Source organism: Lampris incognitus, chromosome 3, assembly GCF_029633865.1.
Source record: "Lampris incognitus isolate fLamInc1 chromosome 3, fLamInc1.hap2, whole genome shotgun sequence".
Lineage (NCBI taxonomy): Eukaryota > Metazoa > Chordata > Actinopteri > Lampriformes > Lampridae > Lampris > Lampris incognitus.
Genome location: NC_079213.1, coordinates 53,381,873 through 53,409,291, shown reverse-complemented (window position 1 = coordinate 53,409,291; position 27,419 = coordinate 53,381,873). Strand labels below are relative to the sequence as shown.

General features: G+C 45.0%; 1 protein-coding gene across 1 annotated transcript in view; it reads left to right on the top strand.

Annotated features, from left to right (window-relative positions):
- The window catches only part of szt2 (SZT2 subunit of KICSTOR complex), a 176,826-nt gene that overhangs the window by 12,811 nt on the left and 136,596 nt on the right, over positions 1 to 27,419 (top strand). The window contains exons 12-24 of the mRNA XM_056276743.1: positions 2,563 to 2,708; positions 4,178 to 4,330; positions 6,754 to 6,868; positions 7,279 to 7,484; positions 9,459 to 9,695; positions 11,705 to 11,783; positions 16,742 to 16,830; positions 18,963 to 19,131; positions 19,487 to 19,604; positions 21,980 to 22,099; positions 22,828 to 23,028; positions 25,575 to 25,672; positions 25,860 to 25,998. Coding sequence (XP_056132718.1) covers positions 2,563 to 2,708; positions 4,178 to 4,330; positions 6,754 to 6,868; positions 7,279 to 7,484; positions 9,459 to 9,695; positions 11,705 to 11,783; positions 16,742 to 16,830; positions 18,963 to 19,131; positions 19,487 to 19,604; positions 21,980 to 22,099; positions 22,828 to 23,028; positions 25,575 to 25,672; positions 25,860 to 25,998 — 1,870 coding nt within the window. The remainder of the gene's footprint in view (positions 1 to 2,562; positions 2,709 to 4,177; positions 4,331 to 6,753; positions 6,869 to 7,278; positions 7,485 to 9,458; positions 9,696 to 11,704; positions 11,784 to 16,741; positions 16,831 to 18,962; positions 19,132 to 19,486; positions 19,605 to 21,979; positions 22,100 to 22,827; positions 23,029 to 25,574; positions 25,673 to 25,859; positions 25,999 to 27,419) is intronic.

Sequence of the window (27,419 nt, the reverse complement as noted above, 5' to 3'; positions counted from 1 at the left end):
ATTCAGTGGGTAGCCAGGTTCAGGTGGGCAACAGCTTGTGGAAAGAAGCTGTTTTTGAGCCTGGTAGTGTGAGCTCTGAGGCTCCTGTAGCACCTCCCAGAGCGCAGGGGGAGAACAGTCCATGGTTGGGGTGGGTGGGATCTCTGCTGATGCTCAGACCCCTTCGAAGGCAGCGTTTGTGATAAATGTCTTTTATGGCTGGGAGCTGGGTACCGGTGATATGCTGGGTCGCCTTGATGACCTGCTGCAGAACTTTCTGGTCTACTGAGGTGCAGTTGCCGTACCACACTGAGATGCAGATGGTCAGGATGCTCTCTATGGTGCAGTGGTAGAAGTTGGTGAGAATTTTGGGGGGTAGACGGGCGCTCCTCAGCCTCCTCAGGAAATGCAGGCGTTGTTGGGCCTTTTTCACAAGGGCCTGGGTGTTTAATGTCCAGGAAAGGTCCTTGCTGATGTGGACTCCAAGGAATTTAAAGCTGGAGACATGCTCCACTTCCACCCCATTGATGTGTATGGGGGAGTGGCTGCAGCTTCTAGACCTCCTGAAGTCCACAATCAGCTCCTTGGTCTTCTGCACATTGAGGACGGGATTGTTGGTAGTGCGCCATGATGTGAGGCGCAGAATCTCGTCCCTGTAGGCCGTCTCGTCATTGTTGGTATAAGACCTACGACTGTGGTGTGATCTGCAAACTTAACTATAACATTTTAAGGGTGAGTTGGATATTGGAAACTGGATATCTTCCAAATAGTTTTTGTGTGCTAGCCAATTCTACCAAGGTATGAAGTGTTCAGCAGCATATCTTCTCCAACTTGCCACACAATAATAACCATCTAACCAGAAGCAGGTCTTGATCTTGGTGGAAGCAGGACTTTTGCCTCAGTAATAAAATCCACGGTTTTGTAGATATAAGGCTGAACCATTATGATTCTGTCCACCGTCTTTGTGGTTTTGTTATTAATGGGTGGCAAGGTGGTGCAGTGGTTAGCGTGGTCACCTCACAACAAGAAGGTCATGGGTTCGAGCCCCAGGGTAGTCCAACCTTGGGGGTCGTCCCGGGTCATCCTCTGTGTGGAGTTTGCATGTTCTCCCCGTGTCTGTGTGGGTTTCCTCTGGGGGCTCCGGTTTCCTCCCACAGTCCAAAGACATGTAGGTCAGGTGAATCGGCCGTGCTAAATTGTCCCTAGGTGTGTTTGTGTGTGTGTGTGTGTGTGTGTGTGTGTGTGTGTGTGCGCGCGCGTGCGTGCGTGCGTGCGTGCGTGCGTGCGTGCGTGCCTGCGTGCGAGTCGGCCCTGTAATGGCCTGGCGGCCCGTCCGGGGTGTCTCCCTGCCTGCTGCCCAGTGACTGCTGGGATAGGCTCCAGCATCCCCGTGACCCTGAGAGCAGGATAAGCGGTTTGGGTAATAGTTGGATGTAAAGCTAGGATGATAAGGAGATGTTAGTTAAGTTTGGTCTCCGACCAGCCGCATGAGCTGTTATCAGGCTTGGCATTTAGTGGTTTTCTTGTCTTTGTTTTGGTGGAAACCTAATATGATGGAGCCTTGAATCATTTTTATTATTTCAAGCCAAGCCATGAAAGCTAAAAAAAAGCAAGTGAACGATGTTTTTAAAAAAAATTTATTTCTGATTTTCCCATTTTTCTCTCAATTTAGTGGCCAATCGCTCCTTATTTTAGTTCAAACACCCTCCCTCGTACTGCATGTGTTTGCCAACTGCATCTCTCCGGCCGGCAGTCTCGAAGGAGACGCCTCGGCACCTCCGTGACAAGGCGAATCCAAGCCGAACCACTGCTTTTTCCCACACACACACAGACGCATTCATGTGACGAACACAAGCCGACTCTGCCCCCCTCCAAAAGACAGCGCTGCCAATTACTGCTGCTTCATCAAGTCCGGCCATAGTCGGATCTAACGAGACCGGAGCGCGAACCCCGGTCCCCAGTGGGCCACTGCATCGACACAAAGCCGATGCTTAGACCGCTACACCACCGCGGACCCAACAAAGGACGTCTTTTAAACCACCAGCGTTTTTTATTAAAAGCATACTCACTTAAGGAATGTACAGGAAACATACAGGAAACTCTCAGAGGCTTGTATCCTCGAAACAGGTGTAGCTCGTAAAATATTGCAGTGAATCAGAGTCAGAATACTTTATTAATCCCCGAGGGCAACCATGTGATTGATCTGAGCTACTAAAGAATCGCAAGTATCGCATACTGAATCACAACATGCTGCCCTCAGTCGAGAGTCTCATCTTTTCAGAAGGGTAGTTTTGCTCAGTGTATCTGCAAACCTGTGATGGTCAGTGTCAGAGCAGCTTCTTGGTCATGTTTTGCATTTGTTTACGTAACCAATGGCAATTTTTATTTCTGTGCAAAGGACATTTTGGGTTGTACTTCCTCGATACATGAAAGCACATACCAGGGGTCAGAGTGCAATGCAGATATCTCGCTGATGTTCCTTCTCTGACTATTGTTGGTTTTCATTGTCTCTGTCAACCCATCAAAATGTTCCCGTCATCCTTTTGTCTACTTTCCTCATCTTGATGATCTCTTGTTTTCTAGGTTCTTTCGTTACAGCATAGTGGGTCCAAAGACTCCACTCAGTCCCAGTTTGCTTCCTACTGGAAACCCATCCTTTCCATGGATGCCAACTTCTGGCAAAGATGGCTGCACATGCATCGTATTGCCATCATCCTGGAGCATGACATGTGAGGGACTTACAGTTGCATAGCGCCTTCAGTGGTGAAACAGATACACATTCTGTAGTCTAAAGCCTCCTACAGACGGTGTGATGTGCCATCTCAGATGAAAGATGACTAAATGTGGCGATATCTTTGTTGTGGCTCCAGAATGGTGGTCCTATGTCGCACTGTGAGACAGGTTCACTGTGAGACAGGCTCAAAGACAGCCGTTATTACGTTCTTGTGACCGAAGACAACCTGGGACAAAAGTCTGACAGGGTCAGAAATGTAGGACAACCATCTCACAATGTGACTGCTACTACGAACTACGTCTAACCAACCAATAGAAATGCAGCACGAAATGACGCACTGATAAACGCCACACACAATCTTTGCTGGCGCTGAACACAAACAAACACACTGTTTGCATCTGTGACCCAATGTCATGGAGTCAACAAAACGAGCAACACAACGAGCAACAAAATGAGCTGCGGTGACTACTGAAAGGACTCGAGTCCTGCTTGGCGTCATGTTGCTCTACCGGCGGCGTAGATCGATTATGTGCGCTAATGCGGCACGCATGCCGATGATGTTTTTATTGGCTTGCGTCATCGCCTGTGATTCAGTAGTGTTACCGTACAGTCTACACACATCACACTTGATGTTGTACCAAAGTTTATTAGCTCCATATCACACAGTGTGTTTGTTGTTGTTCTTTGTCCGTCGCAGCGACGAGGACCATCTAGTCATCCTGTGATGGATGATGGATGACTTGCGCGATGATTAAAGTGAGGAAGAGTTGCGCATCATCAACCCCACTCTCTCGTCCCAGACCAGTAGCAAGAATAGCGAGACTGGAGAATGGAGACGGATGCAGATTTTTCCTCAGGGTTTCTTCCCGAATCCTTTCCCGTATATCTGCAAGGCAGCGGAGGATTTAAATCAGAGTTGTCCTTCTCCTAGATGAACTGCTCGACAGGCTAACGAGCTTCATCTACCCGGGTTTGAGATCAGAGTTGTCCTTCTCCTAGACTGGCTGCCAACCAAGGCTAACGAGTTCAATCGCCCCACCCGGTTATACCGCCGGGAACCCGGTCGCCCCCGCAGCAGACTTTGTAAAAACAGGAGGTACCATGAGAAGGTGCTGCTGCGGACACATTTGCACAGGAGCGGCCATATGCAAAGGTCCTGATGGACCCGCGGCGATCACGACACCATTGCACCATGTGGCTTCCAGTGAACTTATAGGACTGCTAAAATCACACAGTCTGTGGGAAGCTTCAGTTGTACACTGCTGAAACACATCGAAATACAAACACAGTAGAAACAGTTTAGATAAAAGGAATGAAGACATTAAACACAATATTTAAATCAAAATGGAATACACGATTAAACTCCACTTTACAGAATATGACTGACTCTTTTAACACTAAAATACTACAGACACAGATTTATCTTGCCAGCCTCTTTATACGTCGTCCCGTGTGTCCCTGCAGGCCTGTCCCCAAACACCTGCACACAGCTGGAAACAACGGCCGCTACAGCACCATCCAGTGTCGCATCTCCCATTCTGCCCTCACGTCCCTGCTGAGAGACTGGAGCAGCTTCGTGCTGGTGGAGGGCTACTCCTACGTCAAGCTTATATACAGGTGAGGCGCGGGCTGCCTTTACAGCATGCTGCTGTCAGTTCTGAAATCGAAATAAAAATAAAATGGAAAAAAAAATGTCAGAAATATTATAAAGAGGATGTCCAGGTGGCTTGGTGGTCTATTCCGTTGCCTACCAACATGGGAATTGCTGGTTCGAATCCCCGTGTTACCTCCGGCTTGGTCGGGAGTCCCTACAGACACAATTGGCCGTGTCTGCAGGTGGGAAGCCGGATGTGGGTATGTTTCTTGGTCGCTGTACTAGCGCCTCCTCTGGTCAGTTGGGGCACTTGCTCGGGGGGGAGGAGGAACTGGGGGGAAAAGTGTGATCCTCCCACGCGCTACGACCCCCTGGTGAAACTCCTCACTGTCAGGTGAAAAGAAGCGGCTGGCGACTCCACATGTATGGGAGGAGGCATGTGGTAGTCTGCAGCCCTCCCCAGATCAGCAGAGGGGGTGGAGCAGCAACCGGGACGGCTCGGAAGAGTGGGGTAATTGGCCAAGTACAATTGGGGAGAAAAAGGGGAAAAATCCCCAAAAAATAAAATAATAAAGAAATATTGTCAAGAAGGTTTGAGGTGTGTTATAAGTGCAGAAATGAAGAGGACATGGAGAAGATGCTGTTAACAGTGCTGGAAAAGGAAATGTGGAATTTCTGTAATGGTGCGACATTTTTAGCATCCCTCCCCACCATCTCTAGTGGAAGGTAACACAATCATGAAAGTGTTCAGTACACAGAAGAAAGAGCAGTCAGGGATGTGCTCACACAGACGAGACCAGATTCAGCAGAAACATGAAGAACTACAGAGTAAACACGGAGCAAACAACATCCACCTCCTGACATGCAGCTGAGAAGCCAGAGTCAGAAGACTGGTCAGTTAGAATGGAGATGTGTTGGGTGTCACAGGCTCTGCACTCTCAATGTTTGCATCCTACCTGACGGGTCGCTCCTACTAGGTGACATGGAGGGGATCTGTTTCGTAGCCTTGCAGACTAACTACAGGCTTTCCACAATGTTCGGTTCTGGGTCCTCTCCTTTTCTCCCTGTACATGACATCCCTGGGTTCTGTTATTCGCTCGCATGACTTCTCTTACCATTGTTATGCCGATGACACCCAGCTGATCTTGTCCTTCCCTCCCTTTGACGCACAAGTAGAGACACGCATTGCTGCATGCTTTACTGACATCTTGGAGTGGATGGCGACACACCACCTGGAACTCAGTCTGGACAAGACAGAGCTGATGTTCCTCCCGGGGAAAGGTTGCCCGCACCAAGACCTGGCCATCACCATTGACAACACCGTGGTGATGCCAACTCGGACTGTGAGGAATCTGGGTGTGATCCTGGATGACCAACTGTCGTTTGCTGCAAACGTTGCATCAGTTGCTCGCTCCTGCAGATTTCTCCTCTATAACATCAGGAGGATTCACCCATTCCTCACCGACAAGATGGCACAGGTGCTCATCCAGGCTCTGGTCATCTCCCGGCTGGACTACAGCAACTCCCTCCTTGCTGGTGCCCCGGCGTCGGCCATCAGACCTCTGGAGCTTGTTCAGAAAGCTGCAGCTCGTCTGGTGTTCAACCGCCCTAAATTCTCTCACACAACTCCCCTTCTCATGTCCCCTACACTGGCTCCCAGTAGCTGCTCGCATCCAGTTTAAAACTCTGGTGCTAGCCTACAGGGCAGTGAAAGGAACACCTCCTTCCTATCTCCAGGCCATGGTCAAGCCCTACACCTCCGCCCGACCACTTCGCTCTGCTCCCTCGGGACGCTTGGTTGCCCTGTCGCTCAGAGGCCCCTGCTGCCGATCGACCTGGTCACGGCTCTGTTCTGTCCTGCCCCACAGTGGTGGAATGAACTCCCCACTGATGTCAGGACAGCGGAGTCACTGCCCATCTTTCAGCGCAGGTTGAAAACTCCCCTCTTCAAGAGCTACTACCCTGTTACTTGCTCTTAGCACTTATTGTATTCACTCATGAAAAAAAAATCTCTTTCCTGAGCTTTTACTTTAGCACTGGTTTTAGTCTTGGGTGCTTGTTTAGATGCACTTATGACCTCTGATGACTAGTAGTTCTCCCAATTTCCTACGTTAAATGATGCACTTATTGTAAGTCGCTTTGGATAAAAGCATCAGCTGAATGACTGTAATGTAATGTAATATAATTGAATCTTGATGCTTTTACCTTGTTTTTACTCTTCACCATGATGAAATAAAAGGGGAAGTTGATTTACTAGGTTTACATTTCAGTCTTCAAGGTGAAGTATTGTCTTTTTATCTGGCATGTATACTCCGCATGATGGTCTGCAAACCACAATGGACAAGTTCATATTGCACTGTTCAGCGCATAAAGCAACAACTGTCCAAGTCAGGGTGTTAGTTTTTCTGAAAGAGCCGTGACATTTTTCTAACTGATGTATTTCCAGCTCCTCTGACCAGCCGCCCACCTCCTTCTACTTGGTCCGTCTTATCTCGAAGGCACCCTGCATGGTGCTGCGACTGGGATTCCCCATTGGCACGCCGGCACTTATCAGGAACAAGGTACTTAAATATATGAAGCATATCTATGAGTAACTGTATTTTTTTTGTATATTCTGAATACAAATCTTATGCCTCGTAGTAATTTGGCTTATATAATGAAATATAACTATTCAACTGTTCATTGCAATTTTTTTTAATATGCAAAACCCCTGCAAGTTTAGAGCTATAAATATGAGGAGTCAAGCTACGTAGCAACATATGGCTAGTTTCATAGTACATCTCGCTGGTACATCTAAAAGTATAATGAGTGAGTCAGTAAAAAACGTTCTTTTGCATTATTTTCTACATTAAACTACAATGCAAAGCAATTTTACATAAGAGTAGTTTAGGAATACAGGAGAAGATAGCTGGTGAGTCACTGCTTCTGACTCGGTGATATGACTCACCGAGGTGTTTCTGTTTTGAAACAGATTGTGGATGAGCTACGGGAGCAGATCCTCAAACTTCGCTTCCCACATCGCGTGCAAAACAAAGAAGCCACCCCAAAGACCAAGAGGAAGATCCTGGGCCATCCATCTCCATCCAAATCCCCTTCCCTCCCTGCTCCGAAGCCCGCCTTATCAGACAGACCCTGTGTAGTGGTGCTCAATAAACCGCTAGAGAAACTGCTCATAAGGTCAGTACACACAATAAGTCATCACAGCTGTCCTAAAAAATCACTGTGGGACAGATTCTTTCTCCTGCAGTCATTCCTGGGCTGTGTGTCTCCTCAGACCTTCCTGACATTAGACCAGAGCTGGCAAAACCAGGTCCATATATATATATATCTATCTATCAGCTGCTAAACTGATGAGTGTGTGATGCACGAAACAGGCCTGTACTGCTATGTATTAAAACTTTTTTTCTTGTATCTGTGTTGATATTCCGCTCCTCATTAGTTGAGCACTTATAACACCATTGACGGTTTCAGTGGGGGGGGACGCTATATATATATATGTATATATATATATATATATATATATATATATATATATATATATATATGTATGTGTGTGTGTGTGTGTGTGTGTATATGGATTATTTTGCTCCTTATTTGTTGAACACTTTCCCAACTGTTGAATATTTCTTTAAACAAAGTTATATATAATAATTATTGTTATTATATAATTCGCTTCATTGGTGTCAGAAGTGGGATGGTGAGACCGTGTGGCCATCGGAAGCGCGTGCGCACAGAGGCGTGAGGGAGCTGATATGCTGGAGCACGGGGACGTGCTTTCCGAAGGAGGGCAATAGTGTAACAGTTATGTATAAGTAGACTTGCTAGCCCTTGGCTCACAGGTCAGACCCTTGAGTTGACTAGTTAACGTAGCCTCACGTATTGTAATTCTGGACCTGGTTTTCCTACATCTGCATGAGACACACTGACCTGATAAACACTAGTGCCATAAGAGTTGTGTGTCTGGACACGTGTAAGTTCTGTCTAATCACCCAGTGGCCAGAACGTCTTGTTGACTTGGTGCTACCACGGGTCAGCCTTTATGTATGCATGTCACAGCGCCACCTGTGGCAGATTCTGTAACCTTTCTAGCACGTGTCATCTAGTTTAGCCTGCTGAGTACTTTATAGCTAACACATCCTAACCAAACCAGTGTAACGTTACACAACAGCCTTGTGGACTTGAGTATTTTTCCAGTAAGCTACGGACATGAGTCACACCTGGTCTAAAGCATGGCACCTTGTCAGTTATTCATTTTTCTTCATCAGACAGTTGTCAGAGTTTCTGTAATGCTGTTTCATCGAGGTGAAAAAGGTCTTGCTCAGTTTTTAGTGTGTCTAGTTTAAACTTGAATTTAAAATTAATCACAAACTAACAACCAATATAAATTATTTGCAAGAAATGCGTAAGTCTGGCTGAAAAGCCATAATGGAAACGTTTCCTGTGTCAGGCGCCATCTGCTGGATGAAAAATGAAATTGAATTTTTTTTAAATCTTTTATTACTGGTTTAATGTATTAACTATCTGTTATGTAGTAGAGAATATTTGTAACATATGCTATACATTATCATAGAAGACATTTTCAAGTTTAGGCCGTCCAGGTAGCGTAGCGGTCTATTCCGTTGCCTACCAACATGGGGATCGCTGGTTCGAATCCCCGTGTTGGCTTGGTCGGGCATCCCTACAGACACAATTGGCCGTGTCTGCGGGTGGGAAGCTGGATGTGGGTACGTGTCCTGGTCGCTGCACTAGCGCCTCCTCTGGTTGGTCGGGGCACCTGTTCGGGGGGAGGGGGAACTGGGGGGAATAGCGTGATCCTCCCACGCTACGACCCCCTGGTGAAACTCCTCACTGTCAGGTGAAAAGAAGCGGCTGGTGACTCCACATGTATCGGAGGAGGCATGTGATAGTCTGCAGCCCCCCCCGGATCAGCAGAGGGGGTGGAGCAGAGACCAGACCAGCTCGGAAGAGTGGGGTAATTGGGTGGATACAATTGGGGAGAAAAAGGGGGGGGGGGAATCCCAACAAAGAAAAAAAGGACATTTTCAAGTTTCGAATAGCGGTAAACAAGAGTCTGTTCCCAACATGAGACTGTACATGTGTAGCTTTTCAACTTTACTACTGAAAGTAACTGAACCATCAATTCCCCCGCAGGTATGAAAAGCTGCCGTTGGACTTCAGGGCTCCCTTCATCCTCAACATGGAAAACTTCTCCCAGCCAGTGAGCATGATGGCCCCGCTTAGCGTGGCAGCTAACCGCACTGCCTCGTCTACCCTGGCCTCCCTGTCCCGTTACTTCCTCCATCGGCGCTGGGTGTGGGCTGTGCAGAACAGCCAGGGTCCCACTGTGCCCATGCAAGCCGTCGCTCACATCCTTTCCATGCTCTCTGAGTGAGTTCTGGCCTGTAACATTCTTACATAACATTATTTGGAGAATATTCCAACATATTCCACTCCAAGCAGTATTTTCCAAGTAACGAACTGAAATCCTAAAAGGATTTACAGACCAGGTCTGTTGGACTGCAGTTTGACAAGAGCACTAGTGTGTTTTAACAAATCAGGGTCTCAAGACAAGGTCATAAAGGGAGGTTTTAGTGCTCATACTGTGTCTCTCCAGGAAGCACCAGGAATCAGGAGCAATTCATTGTCATTTCTTACAAGTACCTTGCATATGCAAACAAAATTATGTTTCTCCCAGCCCATAGCAGTGCAACACAAAAAACACATCTGAAATTTCCCAAAAACGACACCACCAAAAACATACAAAAACAGAGAGAACAAAGCAAAAAAAACAAAACAAATAAAAAACAGAAACAGTTAACAACACAGTCCACTCATTGCAGTGCAGTCCAAAACAATTCCTGTGTCCAGAGAACGAATGCCAGCCAGGATGACTGTCAAAACTGCCGGTCTGCATGGGCTAGCAGTTAGCTTAGCCTGCCCCGCTTCCGCGTCCTGTCAGACCGCCCTCGGTGTTTCCTCCCCGGGCACAGCTCCAGGCAGGGGTCAGGGTCCCTGGGCCCATCAGACTCAGTAGACCAGGCCCCCCCCAGCCGATCCAACGCCAGCTCTCCCAGCCAGACACTGTCGACACACCTTCCCCGCACTCCACATGATGACGCAGACGCCGAAAAAAACACTGCACAGCTGACGTTAGGCGAGGCCGCCGCCAGACCACCTCAGTGTTTCCTCTTGGGTACAGCTCCGGAAAGGGCCATAAGCTCTCTCAGCCGATCCAACACCAGCTCTCCCAGACATCAAATTAATTTTTTTTTTTTAAAAATGACAACAAAAAAAAAAAGTTCACGCGAAGACAAACTTAGATGCAGACGTGGACAAAGACACGACATAGCTGGCACTTGGTGAGGCCACCGCAAACGTGAGTTCGTGCCGCCATCTTCCCAGACATATATGAATACATATATTTAATAGACAATACAGACCACTGGTCTATATTGTCTATTCAAACTTGAACTGCTTTCGTGTAGGTCATATTTACAGAGAAAACAGTATTTTCTGCTCAGAATGCTGGTCCCTCACTTGCTACATCAAATTCAAAATGAGTGAATATTTGCAAAAAAACAATAAAGTTTATCGGTTTGAACATGAAATATCTTGTCTTTGTAGTGTATTCAATTGAATATAGGTGGAAAAGGATTTGCAAATCATTGTATTCTGTTTTTATTTACGTTTTACACAACATCCCAACTTCATTGGCATTGAGGTTTGTATCAGAAAACATTCTTCAAGGATGCAACCGTATTGAGAAGCCACTCCGAATCCCCGTGTTACCTCTGGCTTGGTCGGGCGTCCCTATGGACACAATTGGCCATGTCTGCAGGTGGGGAGCCACTGCACCAGCGCCTCCTCTGGTCAGTCAGGGTGCCTGTTCGGGGTGAGGGGGAAATCACGCTCCCCCCGAACGGGTAGCGTGATGGGGAACCCACGTGCTACGTCCCCCTGGTGAAACTCCCCACTGTCAGGTGAAGAGAAGTGGCTGGTGACTCCACATGTATGGGAGGAGGCATGTGGTAGTCTGCAGCCCTCCCCGGATCGGCAGAGGGGGTGGAGCAGCGACTGGGACGGCAGGGAAGAGTGGGGTAATTGGCCGGGTACTACCGGGGAGAAAAGGGGAAAAAAATCCACAAAAAAAAAAATAGTTGCTTCATAACTCTGGTGGAGAGGCTTTGTACTGGACAGTTATAAAAGCTACTGAGAACAATATTTGCTTACAAACTGACCCACCGTTAGTTCTTCTTTCTTTTTTTTTAGCGCAGGATGAAAGCCTTTATCACACTGAAGCAAAATGATAAAGATTTAATGAAATAATTTGTCTGTTTTATGGTTAAATAAGTGGCTTGATGGAATGTTCCGGTAATTTGTTCTTGATGTCTTTTCAGGATCCGTCTGTCAGAAGGGTTTCATTTTGCTGCCAGTGGAGAAGGGATTGTCAACATGGTGATAGAGCTGCCAATGAAGGTAAAAGAGTTCACTTGGTGCCATGGAATGTTAACCATTTGCTAATCTACTAACAGGCACATTTTACCACGTAGGCATAGATTTGGGTATGGATGGTAGGGACTGGGGGTGTAAATCACAAGTTTCATCACGAGAAGATATTATATCAAGTTTTTGGATAACCATGACCTGGATGAATGAGAACACTCACAGACATCACGTTATATTATATCAATATTATATCAATTATGTTATTCAATTTTTTATATTATATTGTATCATAATATCAAATTAGGATATGACCCAACCAGCCTTGGTGGGATGACCCACCCGGGGTCGTCCCGGGTCGTCCTCTGTGTGGAGTTTGCATGTTCTCCCCGTGTCTGCGTGGGTTTCTTCCAGGGGTTCCGGTTTCCTCCCGCAGTCCAAATACATGTAGGTCAGGTGAATCGGCCGTACTAAATTGTCCCTAGGTATGAAAGTTTGTGTGTGTGTGTGTGTGTGTGTGTGTGTGTGTGTGTGTGTGTGTGTGTGTGTGTGTGTGTGTGTGTGTGTGTGTGTGTGTGTGTGTGTCTGTGGGCCCTGTGATGGCCTGGCAGCCTGTCCAGGGTGTCTCCCCGCCTGCTGCCCAATGACTGCTGGGATAGGCTCCAGCATCCCCATGACCCTGAGAGCAGGATAGGTGGCTCAGCTAACGGATGGATGGATATTATATCAGTTTAATGCATATATATCAGTATCATAGTAAATTATATCAATAATTGATAATAATAATAATGATGTTAATATTAAATATTTAAAAATAAAAATAAAGAATAAGATAATTAAAATAAAAAATAAATGAAAATAAATTTTAAAAAAAATAGAATAAAATAATAATAATTAATATTAATGATTGATATATCAATTTTTGGATAAAGATATGATATTTGCTGATATCACAAAGTCTACCACAATACAGTTTCTTTTTTAATTTATTTCTGATTTTTCCCTTTTTCTCCCAATTTAGTGGCCAATCGCTCCCTATTTTAGTTCAAACACCCACCCTCGTACTGCATGCGTTCACCAACTTCATCTCTCTGGCCGGCAGTCTCGAAGGAGACACCTCACCACTTTCGTGACGAGGTGAATCCAAGCCGAACCACTGCTTTTTCCCACACACACAGGTGCATTCATGTGACGAACACAAGCTGACTCCGCCCCCCTCCAAAAGACAGCATTGCCAATTATCGCTGCTTCATCGAGTCTGGCCATAGTCGGCTCTGACGAGACCGGGGCGCAAACCCCGGTCCGCAGTGGGCAACTGCATCGACACAAAGCCGATGCTTAGACCGCTACACCACCGCGGACCCACAATACGATTTCGATTCAGTTCGGGGTCTGCGATCAATATGAGACGATATCTTGTGCCCATTTAACGCAATCAGTTGCATTTATATCAACTCACAAAAAGCATCTAAAATACTATTTGACAATTTTATTACTGAGCTCTTCCAGACATTTAAATAAAAAACATCTCTCTTTTAATGAAATGAATAAAACTAGACCTCCTGTTTTCACTATAAAGTACCACATTTCTCATGTTTAAGTGCGAATGTTTTTTATCACTTAGCTGAAAGAGCTCTTGATGACCTTTCAGTTATGAACCTGAACCATGCACATCTATGAATTATGAATATAAACCATGCACATCTATGAATTATGAACATAAATTCAGTTCAGTTTATTGTCATTGAAAACAATGTGCAGGCACATGTTAAAAATGAAACGAGGGCTGTGGCTTCACCAGACAGTGCAAGACAGACACAGACAAACACAGCAAACACAGTATAAGATATACACACACGAAGACCAAAGCTAAAAATAAGTTAAAAAAAAAGAAGAGCACGAGTACAAAATATTTAAAAATATCTACAGACATTCAGTGGGCGGCCAGGTTCAGGTGGGCAACAGCTTGTGGAAAGAAGCTGTTTTTGAGCCTGGTGGTGCAGGCTCTGAGGCTCCTGTAGCGCCTCCCAGAGTGCAGGGGGGAGAACAGTCAATGGTTGGGGTGGGTGGGATCTCTGCTGATGCTCAGACCCCTTCGAAGGCAGCGTTTGTGATTAATGTCTTTTATGGCTGGGAGCTGGGTACCGGTGATATGCTGGGCCGCCTTGACGACCCGCTGCAGAGCTTTCTGGTCTACTGACGTGTAGTTGCTGTACCACACTGAGATGCAGCTGGTCAGGATGCTCTCTATGGTGCAGTGGTAGAAGTTGGTGAGAATTTTGGGGGATAGACGGGTGCTCCTCAGCCTGAGGAGGCTGAGGAATTGTGAATATAAACCATGCACATCTATGAATTATGAACATAAACCATGCACATCTATGAATTATGAACATGATACATGCACATCTATGAATTATGAACATGAACTATGCACATCTATGAATTATGAATATGAACTATGCACATCTATGAATTATGAATATGAACCATGCACATCTATGAATTACGAACATGAACCATGCACATCTATGAATTATGAACATAAACCATGCAGATCTATGAATTATGAACATGATACATGCACATGTATGAATTATGAATATAAACCATGCACATCTATGAATTACGAATATAAACCATGTACATCTATGAATTATGAACATGAACCATGCACATCTATGAATTATGAACATGAACCATGCACATCTACTCTTCATCACCATGGATGTAGAGTTCTGTGTGTGTGCTCAGTGGTTTAGAGATATTGAGCTTTGAAACTTTCACGTCCTAGGCGTGTCTCAAAGATGATGCTATGGATCGATGTTTTCACTTTGCAGTGATGATATTACCTCGCTGATCATTGAATCGATACATCAGTCCATATCAATGAATCCTTACACTCCTAGTAGGGACATGTCCCTGTGCAATGTCAAGGGACTACTGAGTTGTCCCTACCAACATTTTTAGCGATCTCAAGCGCTTTATCATTTTAGCTCCACATCCGTCGGGGTTCGGTCTATGCAGGGTTTCAGGTTCGCAGGTTTCCCATTGGTTAGCTAGCGATGGCAGTAGCTTCCATACAGTGTACGGTGAGGAATTAGAAGAGGTTGGTATTTGTCCTAGTTTAAAAGAGCCACAGAGTCGCGTTAAATCAGAGGTTCTCAAACTTTTTCTGTCCTGCCCTGCTTTGGAGGAAGAAGTTTTCATGCCCCTGCCCCAACAAAATTCTGACAAAATGGGCCAAGTTTAACTTTATTTAGATAAGATCAAGATGAACACTCCTTTTACTTTTCTTTCAGTAACTTCTGTTGTGCAAATAACAAACGCAGGTTCCACTTCAACTTTATCAAACCTCTTTTAGTGACATTTGTCACTAGATTGCTCCATCAGTGTGTGTGCTTTTTCAGAAACGGAGAAAAAGAAATAACATTTAAAAATCACTCTGCTAGAACAATAACAATAAAGTTCAATCTGTGCAAAAACAGAACAAGTGCAGATATTTGGGGAAAACGATGAGCTAGTCAGTTTGTGAGAGCTTGAGTCTTACCACTGCATCAGTGCTGCAATGAGCCTGTTGCGCACCGCACATCTTTTCAAAACAGGTTTGCAGGCTTGAGTCAAGTCATGTCATGCTCCATGTTGAGCTTAGATCTGTACTTTGTGTTAAGTGAGGCGACAGCAGAAGAGCCCATCTCACAGAGACAGGATGTGGCGAAGGGAAGCAGAATGCCCACAGCCCTCTGTCCTATGAGTGGATTTGTTTATGACAGGGTGCCGAGAGAGGAGGTGTGGTATTGTATGAGGAAGTCGGGAGTTGTAGAGAAGTGTGTAGGAGTGGTGCAGGATATGTCTGAGGGCAGTGTGACGGTGGTGAGGTGTGCGGTTGGAATGACAGGTGGGTTCAAGGTGGAGGTGGGATTACTTCAAGGATCGGCTCTGAGTCCTTTCTTGTTTGCAATGGTGATGGACAGGTTGACGGACGAGATCAGGCAGGAGTCTCCTTGGACTATGATGTTTGAAGATGACATTGTGATCTGTTGCGAGAGTAGGGTGCATGTGGAGGAGAGCCTGGAGAGGTGGAGGTATGCACTGGAGAGAAGAGGAATGAAAGTCAGTAGGAGCGAGACAGAATACCTATGCATGAATGAGAGGGAGGACAGTGGAATGGTGAGGATGCAAGGGGTAGAGGTGATGAAGGTGTATGAGTTTAAATACTTGAGGTCAACAGTCCAAAGTAAAGGGGAGTGCAGAAGAGAGGTGAAGAAGAGAGTGCAGGCAGGGTGGAGTGGGTGGAGAAGAGTGTCAGGAGTGATTTGTGACAGAAGGGTACCAGCAAGAGTTAAAGGGAAGGTTTACAAGATGGTAGTGAGACCAGCTATGTTATATGGTTTGGAGACAGTGGCACTGATGAAAAGACAGGAGGCGGAGCTGGAGGTGGCAGAGGTGAAGATGATAAGATTTTCATTGGGAGTGATGAAGAAGGACAGGATTAGGAACAAGTATATTAGAGGGACAGCTCAGGTTGGACGGTTTGGAGACAAAGCAAGAGAGGCAAGATTGAGATGGTTTGGAAATGTGTGGAGGAGAGATGCTGGGTATATTGGGAGAAGGATGCTGAATATGGAGCTGCCAGGGAAGAAGAGAAGAGGAAGGCCAAAGAGGAGGTTTATGGATGTGGTGAGGGAGGACATGCAGGTGGCTGGTGTGACAGAGGAAGATGCAGAGGACAGGAAGAGATGGAAACGGATGATCTGCTTTGGCGACTCCTATCGGGAGCAGCCGAAAGTAGTAGTAATAGTAGTAGTAGTAGTAGTAGTAGTGGTAGTAGTAGTAGTAGTGGCAGTAGTAGTAGTAGTAGTAGTAGATAGACTACTAAATAAAATGAGAAACATTACCTTGAGTACTTTAAAATATGATTATACAAAGTGGTTTAGTGTACAGTGTGTCTTGTTGTTTGGGTTTAATTTTTTTATTTTATTTTGTAACCTCAGGACATGTCAGTGGACTTGGACAGAGAGAGCCACTCCTGTATTGTCCAGTACATCCTGTTCCCACCACACTCCACCTCCACTAAGGACAGGTAAGGCTGTGAGGGAGAATTCACATGGACGAACTCTTACTGTAATGAAAAAAGAGGACACTGACTTCTGAGTTTCAGGGTTTTCCTTTCTTCAGAGGTCAGAGGTCACATTCAGAATATTTCCAGCTTTCTCCACAAAGTTAAACTGTTTGTGACTGTGTTGGACCACAACTGATTCGATTAGGTTTTATTGTGTTTCACTAACAATTTATTACTAACCTGTGTTTATACAATGAAAAAAAAATCCTGTGTCACGTACATGTTCAAGTTGACAGTGATGTATGTATGTATATATATATAGCTCTCCTCAGTTAAATAATGCACATGTTTTTACTTCTAGCAACTTCAGCACCTGGTTATAATGCCCAGTGTCGCTTGATAGAATATTGGTGAATATTAATGCTTCTGAACATATACTATGTCGGCACTGGTTGAGATTTTAAGTTGCTGAAAGAATATTGTAGTTGAATCTAATCCCAGATGATTCCATATTTCAAATGTTGTTCAAAGCATTTTCCTTTTTCACAGTTCATCAACAGTTGAGTTTTTGACATTGCTTCGGCACACTTTTCCCTTTTTTTCCCCAATGCATGTTTACTTTTGGCAAAACTCTCATTATGATCAACACCTCTCTGAATTGCTGATTAAATAATACGCTTATCAAAGCTGTTGAGACTCTTGTGATGTGGGCAACACATGTGGGGTCCAGTCTGTTGGACCATTAAAGTGTGAGACGAGTAGAAAGGTGATATGTCAGTGTTCGCCAACTAAAGTCTGGGTAGACTAAGTTGTGAGAAGCTGGGATGAGATGTTCTGCTACAACTCTGCCACCTAGTCTCACCCACATCGCCATCACTGTCGCTGAAATCTACACCCTTTTATATCATTTATACATGGACACCACCGTCATTGTCCTTCACATCTATACCCCTTTATATCCTTTATACATGGACACTATCACTGTGCACTACATCTATACCTCTTTATATCCCCTGTACATGGACACCTCCATCACTGTCCTACATCTACACCCCTTTATATCCTTTATACATGGACACCATCACTGTGTACGACATCTACACCTTTTTATATATTTATACATGGACACCTCCATCACTCTCCTCTATATCTACACCCTTTTATATCCTTTATACATGGATACATTCATCACTGTCCTCTACATCTACACCCTTTTATATCCTTTATACATGGATACATTCATCACTGTCCTCTACATCTACACACTTTTTTATCCTTTTGTATACGGACACCACCCATTCACTGAGGATGCACAAGCCAGTGCATTTTTAGTGCCGGTCCCAAGCCTGGATAAGTGGGGAGGGTTGCGTTAGTAAGGGCATCCGGTGTAAAACCTTTGCCAAATCAAATATGTGGATCATAAATTAGACTTTCATAACGGATCAGGCAAGGCCCGGGTTACCAATGACCGCCATCAGTACTGTTGGCCAGCAGGGTGCCACTGGAAACTATGCTACTGTTGGGCGAAGGAGAGGGAGAGGGGGAAGACATGTCCAGAGGCAACGAGAGAGGAGGAAGGGTAGGAGTGTGGAGGTGAGAGTCAGAACTTTGAATGTTGGCACTATGACTGGTAAAGGGAGAGAGCTGGCTGATATGATGGAAAGAAGGAAGGTAGGCATACTGTGTGAGCAAGAGACCAGGTGGAGCTGGTGGAGCTGGAGGTGGCAGAGTTGAAGATGGTAAGATTTTCATTGAAAGTGACGAAGAGGGACAGGATTAGGAACGAGTATATTAGAGGGACAGCTCAGATTGGACAGTTTGGAGAAAAAGCAAGAGAGGAAAGATTGAGATGGTTTGGACATGTGTGGAGGAGAGATGCTGGGTATATTGGGAGAAGGATGCTGAATATGGAGCTGCCAGGGAAGAGGAAAAGAGGAAGGCCAAAGAGGAGGTTTATGGATGTGGTGAGGGAGGACATGCAGGTGGCTGGTGTGACAGAGGAAGATGCAGAAGACAGGAAGAGATGGAAACGGATGATCTGCTGTGGCGCCCCCTAATGGGAGCAGCTGAAAGTAGTAGTAGTAATAGTAGTAGTTGAGATTGTAGCAACGATTTCGGCCCTGTTATTTGTTTATTCTTTCATGGATCCCTAGTTTCTCCACTGATGAAGACAATGACACAGAGGTGGAGGCCATTGATGTTGACACGGAGCTGAACCTGGTGACGGAGTGTTGGATTGAGCCCCAGAGTGGTACAGTGTTGAACTGCGTGGACCAACATCTCCACTTCCAGGGTCTCAAGTACCAGGAGATCCCGAAAGCAGTTTGTATTACCAATGTATTCCCTGGGTATTTCCAGCAAAGATTTGGCAATGGGGCATTTCCAGCTCAGTACAACCATAAAACACAACTAACCATGCTTAAAGAAAGACAGGTTTTTTTTGTTTTTTTTTTCTACTAAGCTAACATGAAGTAATTGGTGAGTTGTCGGTCTTTCTAAAATGTCCCTTTTTTAATCTTAAATTTGTCTGATACCTCGGGGAAACTTTTGCTATTGACTGAATGTGTTGAGATAAAGTCCGCCATGGGGATTTTGCATTGAAAGTTCAAGCATTTCTTTATTTCTTTCTGATTTGTGTTGGGATGTGTTTAATAGTAGGCAACTGTGTTATTTTCAGATCTTCCCACGGGATTTGGCCTGCATGTCTACCCTGATAACCTTTGAGTACTTGAGCCAGCTGTGTCAGAATAAAGACCAGATGTGCTCAGCCCCCACTCTGCATAAGGATGCTGGAGGTAAACCAAGGCTACTGCCTGTCATACCCATGTTTAATGACACATTTAACACCAGGACAACCGGGATGTCATGCCAGCCTAAAACCACCATGGGCCGTCAAAATGACCGCCGGGTTTTAAACACTATATTCTGTCAAGATAAATACCCAGTTGAGATATTAATGCATTACATATGTTAGTATGTCTGTTAAGAAACTACTGACACCAAAATTAACATTTTAACAACTTTAATATTATTTTTAAACAATTTAAACTTCAGAGAGACATGGGTGAACTTGAATAGAAAAATAGAAAAAGTGAAAATATTACCTGAAAAACAAAATGGAAAACACATATTGCTAATCTAACAAATGTAAAAAGGCCTATAACACGTGAAATGTAAAAAAGAACTGAAAATAAATATTGAAACAGTCTCAAACAACGACCGGCACTTAAAACTCCTAGAACGACCATGGACCATCAAAATGACTGCCACGGTTTTTAAACTCTATATTCTGTCAAGATAAATACCCAGTTGAGATATTAATGCATTACATAGTGTGTGTGTGTGTGTGTGTGTGTGTGTGTGTGTGTGTGTGTGTGTGTGTGTGTGTGTGTGTATATATATATATATATATATGTATAATCCAGTTAGTCAAGTAAATGTTCTATGAGACAGTACAAGCCTGTTCCATGCTATAAGCAATCATCAGCTGGACGTCGCGCACTGTGCGACGCATGAAACAGGCCTGTACTGCAGTGTATTAAAAAAAAATTTCCTGTATGTGTGTTGAGATGTTGAGCTATATATATATATATATATATATATAGTTACTTAGGTGTATAAGTCACATTTATGGTGGTATCTTGATGCATGCTCAAGTCCAGGTAAGAAAATAAGACGGTTGAATCAGTTCATCTGGATACAACGTTTATTGACAGATACATTTCATCACTTAAGAGGTCACTTAGATGAGTGATGAAACATATCTGTCAATAAATGTATCCGGATGAACTGATTTAACCTTTGATTTATGGTGGTACAGTATTTTCAATGGAGTCACAAGATTAAACAGTGTCATCTAATGGCTTTAGTTGAAATGCAGCGTATTCGTCCGACCAAATTACACTGTATAAATTGCTTTGGAATATAAGGGTCACTGGCGTAAATATAGGTGGTGCAGCCGGTGCAGTGGCACCAGGGCCCGTCGCTAGGGGGGGGCCCGTCAATATTTCTGCATGCATTGTCCTAGTCCAATGTTACGTGTCTGTTTTGAGCATGTGATGATAGCTTGTTTAGCGCGCGCAATATCATTTACCTATCTAGCCTTTCTAAGTAACGTTAGAAAAATAAAAGCAAGCAAGCAAGCATGAGTTACACACATAAAAGTGGATGTAAAAAGAGGAAGGAGAGCAAGGAAAACAAGGAAAGCTGCAATGTGTGCTGTGTGCATGCCAAACCATGCAATCTACCAGGTTTTGAGTCTGATGTGTGCTCCCCTGTTGACAAGGCTATTAGCTATATTACAGCCTAGTTGCTTTGTTGACTTGTTTCATTGCCTTGTCGACTGATTTGATTTAGAGACCGTCTGTTTAGGTTTCCGAACTCTGTCCGTGGTGCGTCCGCTCCCCGTGGTTCTCAAGTGTAGCCAATCTTTGACGTACTGACCTTTACAATAACTAATCTGTGTAAACTTTGTCTGTTACTTTGATATTTCTATTTTATTTGTTATATTTTATGCTGTGAAGCACTTTGTGATTGTATATCTGTGAAAGGTGTTATACAAATAAATTACTAAAATTACTTACTAAACCCACCTATGGTGGTGGTGGTGTGTGTGTGTGAGCGAGTGAGAGAGAGACGGGGTGGGGGGGGGGTCTACGAGGGTTGCTTGCACCAGGGCCCATAATAAATATGTTACACCAGTGATAAGGGTCCTGACACACCAAACCGACTACCAGCGACGAAGGCCAACGGTTGTGTCGCCTGCCGTCTGGGCCAAAAAGTAGCACTTGAACACACCGCAAAGACTACAGCTGACCCCCAACTAGCATGTACGTTCTGCACTGATTCACTAAGCTGAACAGCCAGTCAGAGTGATCTCTCTCACTGACGGGCTCCACCAATTCAACACGCTGAATCAGCCGAAAAGCTGCCGACAGGGGTCCAACTAGTTTTGACGGTGTGGGACACACCGCAAAAACTAGTGTTACAGATGCTCACTGACAGCCCGACAATGGCCGACAGCCGACCGTTGGCCTGGTGTGTCAGGGCCCTAATTTGCAGGACCAGCCAGATGAGTAAAAAAGCAGTGACTTACAGTCTGGGAAATACAGTGTATATATAAAATGCTTGACATAAAAAAAGAATTGTGCTTTGTGTTTTTTTTTTTTAGGTGACGGGGAGGCACAAGCCTCTGAAGGCAATATTCAAACAGTTCCTTTCCAGTTAGACCTCAACCAGCTTCTCCCAAAATGCCAGCAGATTGAGCTCTTCTTCCTCACACTCAGTAGAGGTAACCTATGCAACCATCTTAAAGACTTCACAGCACCATTATGATATTACCAAATGTATGAAGCGATACAGTCCTATCTGTACCTTTTATATAGATGCAGTAAATACTAAAAGAACACATGAAGTGTGTTCAAATTCAAGTCAGTTAAAATGCATTTTAAAAGTCTGTTTAGAATAGGGACTCATCAGTGGTTTCACCATTAAGTCAAATTTTATCTTGCACAGAAAATTGTGAGCCAATATTTTAAATAACAATTAACTTTCCCTTTAAGTTGCTTTTTTCCTGTGGCACTGGCAGACTGTCTTTTGGTCATTTTTGGTCATAATGCTGCTGAACTTGATCTACCCTCTTTTTGATCTTGGGAAAACTAGCCTATCCACCTTTTTAGCTGCTTCTTTTAATCATGAGTCAACTTTTTTGATGCATGTAATATTTTTCATAAAAGTGGCATATGTTGCCAATTATTGGGGTCTTTAAAAAAAATGTAATTCATGGTTTCATCACTGGTTGTTTGCTTTAAGATGTCTCTCACTGTGTTTTTGTAATTCAACCACCTGTGCCTTATCATCTGGTCATTGCCACCAGTTGGGGAAACACCAATTTCAGAGTTTTTCCATCTTTAACCAGTTCTAGTATAAGACTTCTTATCAAAATATTAACATTTATATTAATGTCAAACGATGACTGACTTACAAATTTACTGTAATTTACATATTTGTCTAATTTAGTGGAGAATGAGGAGCAAATCCAAGGTACCCCCTGTATGCCCAACGAACTGCTGCTCAGTCTCTTCCACAGCAGTCTAGAACGGGAGCTAAGTGACAGAGAGATCCCATTGGTGGATAGCGACCATGTCAAATTCATGCAGAATATCTTGGAGCGGGAAAGGGATGGGCACATTGTACCCTTCTCATTGCCTGTTATTAAAGGTATGTACATTTTGGAGGTAAGTATGCATACGCATCTTACTTGTTACTTAAGGAATGTGTTGTGAACAAGCATGGGCTTTGCCTGTTCATCAAAAGAGTTCATTTGCAAAAACGGATGAAAGCAGTTCTTACAATGACTAAACAAACACCTGTTTGATTGATACTCACTGGAGTCCACACACACACAAACAACATGATTTAGGATAATACAAACAGAGATAGTCATAATACCTTGGAACTCACCTTTTTTTAATATGTACAGCCATCATTTATATGACAAGAAGGATTAAAAATGGGTGAATTAGGTCCGCGGTGGTGTAGCGGTCTAAGCATCGGCTCTGTGTCGATGCAGTTGCCCACTGGGGACTGGGGTTCGCGCCCCGGTCTCGTCAGATCCGACTATGGCCGGACTCGACGAAGCAGCGATCATTGGCAACGCTGTCTTCGGGAGGGGGGCGGAGTCGGCTTGTGTTCGTCACGTGAATGCGTCTCTGTGTGTGTCGGAAAAACAGTGGTTCGGTTTGGAGTCGCCTTGTCACGAAAGTGGCGAGGCGGTCTCCTTCGAGACTGCCGGCCGGAGAGATGCAGTTGGCGAACGCATACAGTGCGAGGGTGGGTGTTTGAATTAAAATAGGGATCGATTGGCCACTAAATTGGGAGAAGAAAGGGAAAAATCAGAAATAAATGTATAAAAAAAAATGGGTGAATTAAAAAGTCCACGGTGGTGTAGCAGTCTAAGCATCGGCTCTGTGTCGATGCAGTTGCCCACTGGGGACTGGAGTTCGCGCCCTGGTCTCGTCAAATCCGACTATGGCCGGACTCGATGAAGCAGCAATCATTGGCAACGCTGTCTTCGGGAGGGGGGCGGAGTCGGCTTGTGTTCGTCCCGTGAATGCGTCTCTGTGTGTGTCGGAAAAAACAGTGGTTCGGCCTGGAGTCGCCTTGTCACGAAAGTGGGGAGGCGGTCTCCTTTGAGACTGCCGGCCGGAGAGATGCAGTTGACAAACGCATGCAGTACGAGGGTGGGTGTTTGAATTAAAATAGGGATCGATTGGCCACTAAATTGGGAGAAAAAAGGGAAAAATCAGAAATAAATAATTAAAAATGGGTGAATTGGACATCCTTATCTAATCGCATGATAATATTATTATTATTAGATTATATTAGGCGGCACGGTGGCATAGTGGTTAGCGTGGTTGCCTCACAGAAACAAGGTCCTGGGTTCGAGCCCTGGGGTAGTCCAACCTTGGAGGTCGTCCCCTGGTCATCCTCTGTGTGGAGTTTGCATGTTCTCCTCGTGTCTGCGTGGGTTTCCTCCGGGTGCTCCAGTTTCCTCCCACAGTCCAAAGACATGTAGGTCAGGTGAATCGGCCATACTAAATTGTCCCTAGTTGTGAATGTGTGTGTGTGTGTGTGTGTCTGTGTGTGTGTCTGTGTGTGTGGGCCTTGTGATGGACTGGCGGCTTGTTCAGGGTGTCTCCCTGCCTACTGCCCAATGACTACTGGGATAGGCTCCAGCATCCCCGCGACCCCAACTGGGATAAGCAGCTTGGCTAATGGATGGATGGATCACACTTAAAGCACACTCTCAGTAATCCCTTCACATGCATAGCAGCTGTGGAAATGGGAGTTCTTTTGCATGCACCTGTTTACGTAGTGATAGTTTTAGAAGGCAAGGGAGGGTCCACTTCTGCTGGAGGGGTAGGGTTTCTATTTTTCTGGTCCCGGAGTATATGTATAAAGTATATATTATGGAGGTGAGACCAGGTATGCCCCCCCCCCTTTTCAGCATCAGCTTATTGTTATTTTATTGTTATATTTGGTTTTTTTTTCGATTCCCCCCCCCTTCCCCCAATTGCACTTGGCCAATTACCCCACTCTTCCGAGCTATCCTGTTTGTTGCTCCACCCCCCCCCCCACCCCCCGCTGATGCAGGGAGGGCTGCAGACTACCACATGCCTCTTCCGATACATGTGGAGTCGCCAGCGCCGTCTTTTCACCTGACAGTGAGGAGTTTCACTAGGGGGACGTAGCGCATGGGAGGATCACGCTATTCCCCCCAGCCCTGAACAGGCGTCCCAACTGACCAGAGGAGGCACTAGTGCAGTGACCAGGGCACATACCCACATCAGGCTTCCCACCCGCAGACACGGCCAATTGTTTCTGTAGGAACACCCGACCAAGCTGAAGGTCCCTGTGTTGGTAGGCAACAGAATAGCCTGCTACGCTACTGGGACACCCAGCTCTATAACTAATTTTAAATTGATTAACTATCAAAGACACTGCACACAATGCATTCCTGACAAGCAACCACAGTCTCGCCTATATACTGTTATCAATAATAAATATAATACAGTGTTGCTATACGTAATACATATTGCACTATTAATATGAACTGTTCTGTGTATATAGCATATAAAATGTAGTTGCCCTGCTGCATGAGGAGGAAAAGGTTCTATGGCGTCACATGGAGGAAATCCGGCAGGGGCGTCCTGTTGAATGCACATGATTCTGAGCTGAGTTGTTGTGTCCTGCTGTCTTTACAGAGGAGTGTTCAAAGCTTCCAGACAGGCAGGACACCACAATGTCCTTCCAGACCATCGGCAGTAGTAAGGAGGTGACGGGCTCCACCAGTACCTTACAGGTAGCTCACCACAAAGTTTAAACAAGCATTTAACCCCCAACCAGTAGATGTTGGAAGGTGTACCAGATTTGTAGGACCAGGAATATATGGTAAATAGTTTTATGAACAAAACCTCAGCGTTTTTAAATACATTTGTGTGTGTGTGTGTGTTCCTTTTTTTCTGTGTGCATATTTGTCTGTATGGCAGAGCTTCAGTAATGCAGACCTTGTTGATGATGAGCCAGTCCCAGGGGAGAGAAGTTGCTCATGGCCACAGTGGAGATGCTACGCCAAGTACATCAATTCCCAGCAGATCCTCCTCACCTTCCTCCCTGCTACCTTCACAGGTTCATCATCTCCACATCTGGATTGCTATTTGATTCATAGTTCATGTTTGTAGTGCGAATATGATTCTATCCTGCATATTAGTAAGTGCCATTCTCTTGTATTATTAAGGTAAGGGTATTTAATTGCCCCTCTGCTGAGCCAGGGAGGGCTGCAGACTACCACACACCTCCTCTAATACATCGTCACCTTCTTAAAATAATGGCCTAAGTCATATTTTCAAGTTTATAAAAAAACAGAATAAACTGAAACAAATATAGAATATATGATATTTCTTAATCATTTCACACAAAAAGGTTATGACAATAAAACTTGAAAATATGATTTGGGCCATTATTTTAAGGTGACGACATGTGGAGTCGCCAGCCGCTTCTTTTCACCTGACAGTGAGACGTTTCGCCAGGGGGACGTAGCACGTGGGAGGATCACGCTATTCTTCCCAGTTCCCCCTTCCCCCTGAACAGGCGCCCCGACCGACCAGAGGAGGCACTAGTGCAGTGACTAGGGCACATACCCACATCCAACTTCCCACCCGCAGACACGACCAATTGTGTCTGTAGGGACGCCCGACCATGCTGGAGTTAACACGGGGATTCGAGCCGGCAATCCCCGTGTTTATAGGCAACGGAATAGACCGCTACCCGGACTTATGCCAGCTCATTGGCTGGCATTCGTGACAACTGCATCAAGAGGAGAGACACCCTGTCCCTACAAAAGGGATGATGCAGCATTATCAGCTTATTCAAAATAAGCACACCTCTTCCTCGCTTCATGCAGAGAGGGTGGTCTGGTGAGATACCTTACTCATGTTATCGGAGAACCAGGGTTATTTCTTCATAACCTAAAGTTCTCTTTCAAACATTCGCTCGGTATCTTAGTATGGGGATACACTGACTCCCGTATTGCCAGATAAGCTTATCTTGAAGACTTGACTGCCAATCGTAGGGCTGACATATCGCAACCCTCAGAGGAGCCCACACTGTACGGATGCGCCAAAGAAGGCACAGTGACATCCAACACATAGAAACTTGCAAAGGTAAGAGGTGAAGACCAAATGGCTGCCAAGCATATATCTTGGATATACACGCCTCTAAATGGCCCAGGATGTCACCATCCCCCTAGTAGAGTGAGTGTGTAGACCAGCTGAGGCCTGAAGCCCCTTGTTGCTGTAGGCCAAAGAAATGGACCCAACTATCCAATGAGAAAGCCGCTTTTTTGTGATAGGCCAGTATGAGGTTTTGCCCATGACATGAACAACTGATCTGTTTTCTTAAACCCCTGTGTTTTGTCCACATAAATGTGTAATGCAAACACTGGGCAGAATGTATGTAATCACTCCTGCTCCGAGGAGGAGAAAAGAGGAGTGGGCGAAGCTGCCAGGTCAAGGGGGAGACACACCAAAGTGGGGTTCTTCGGCGTAAAA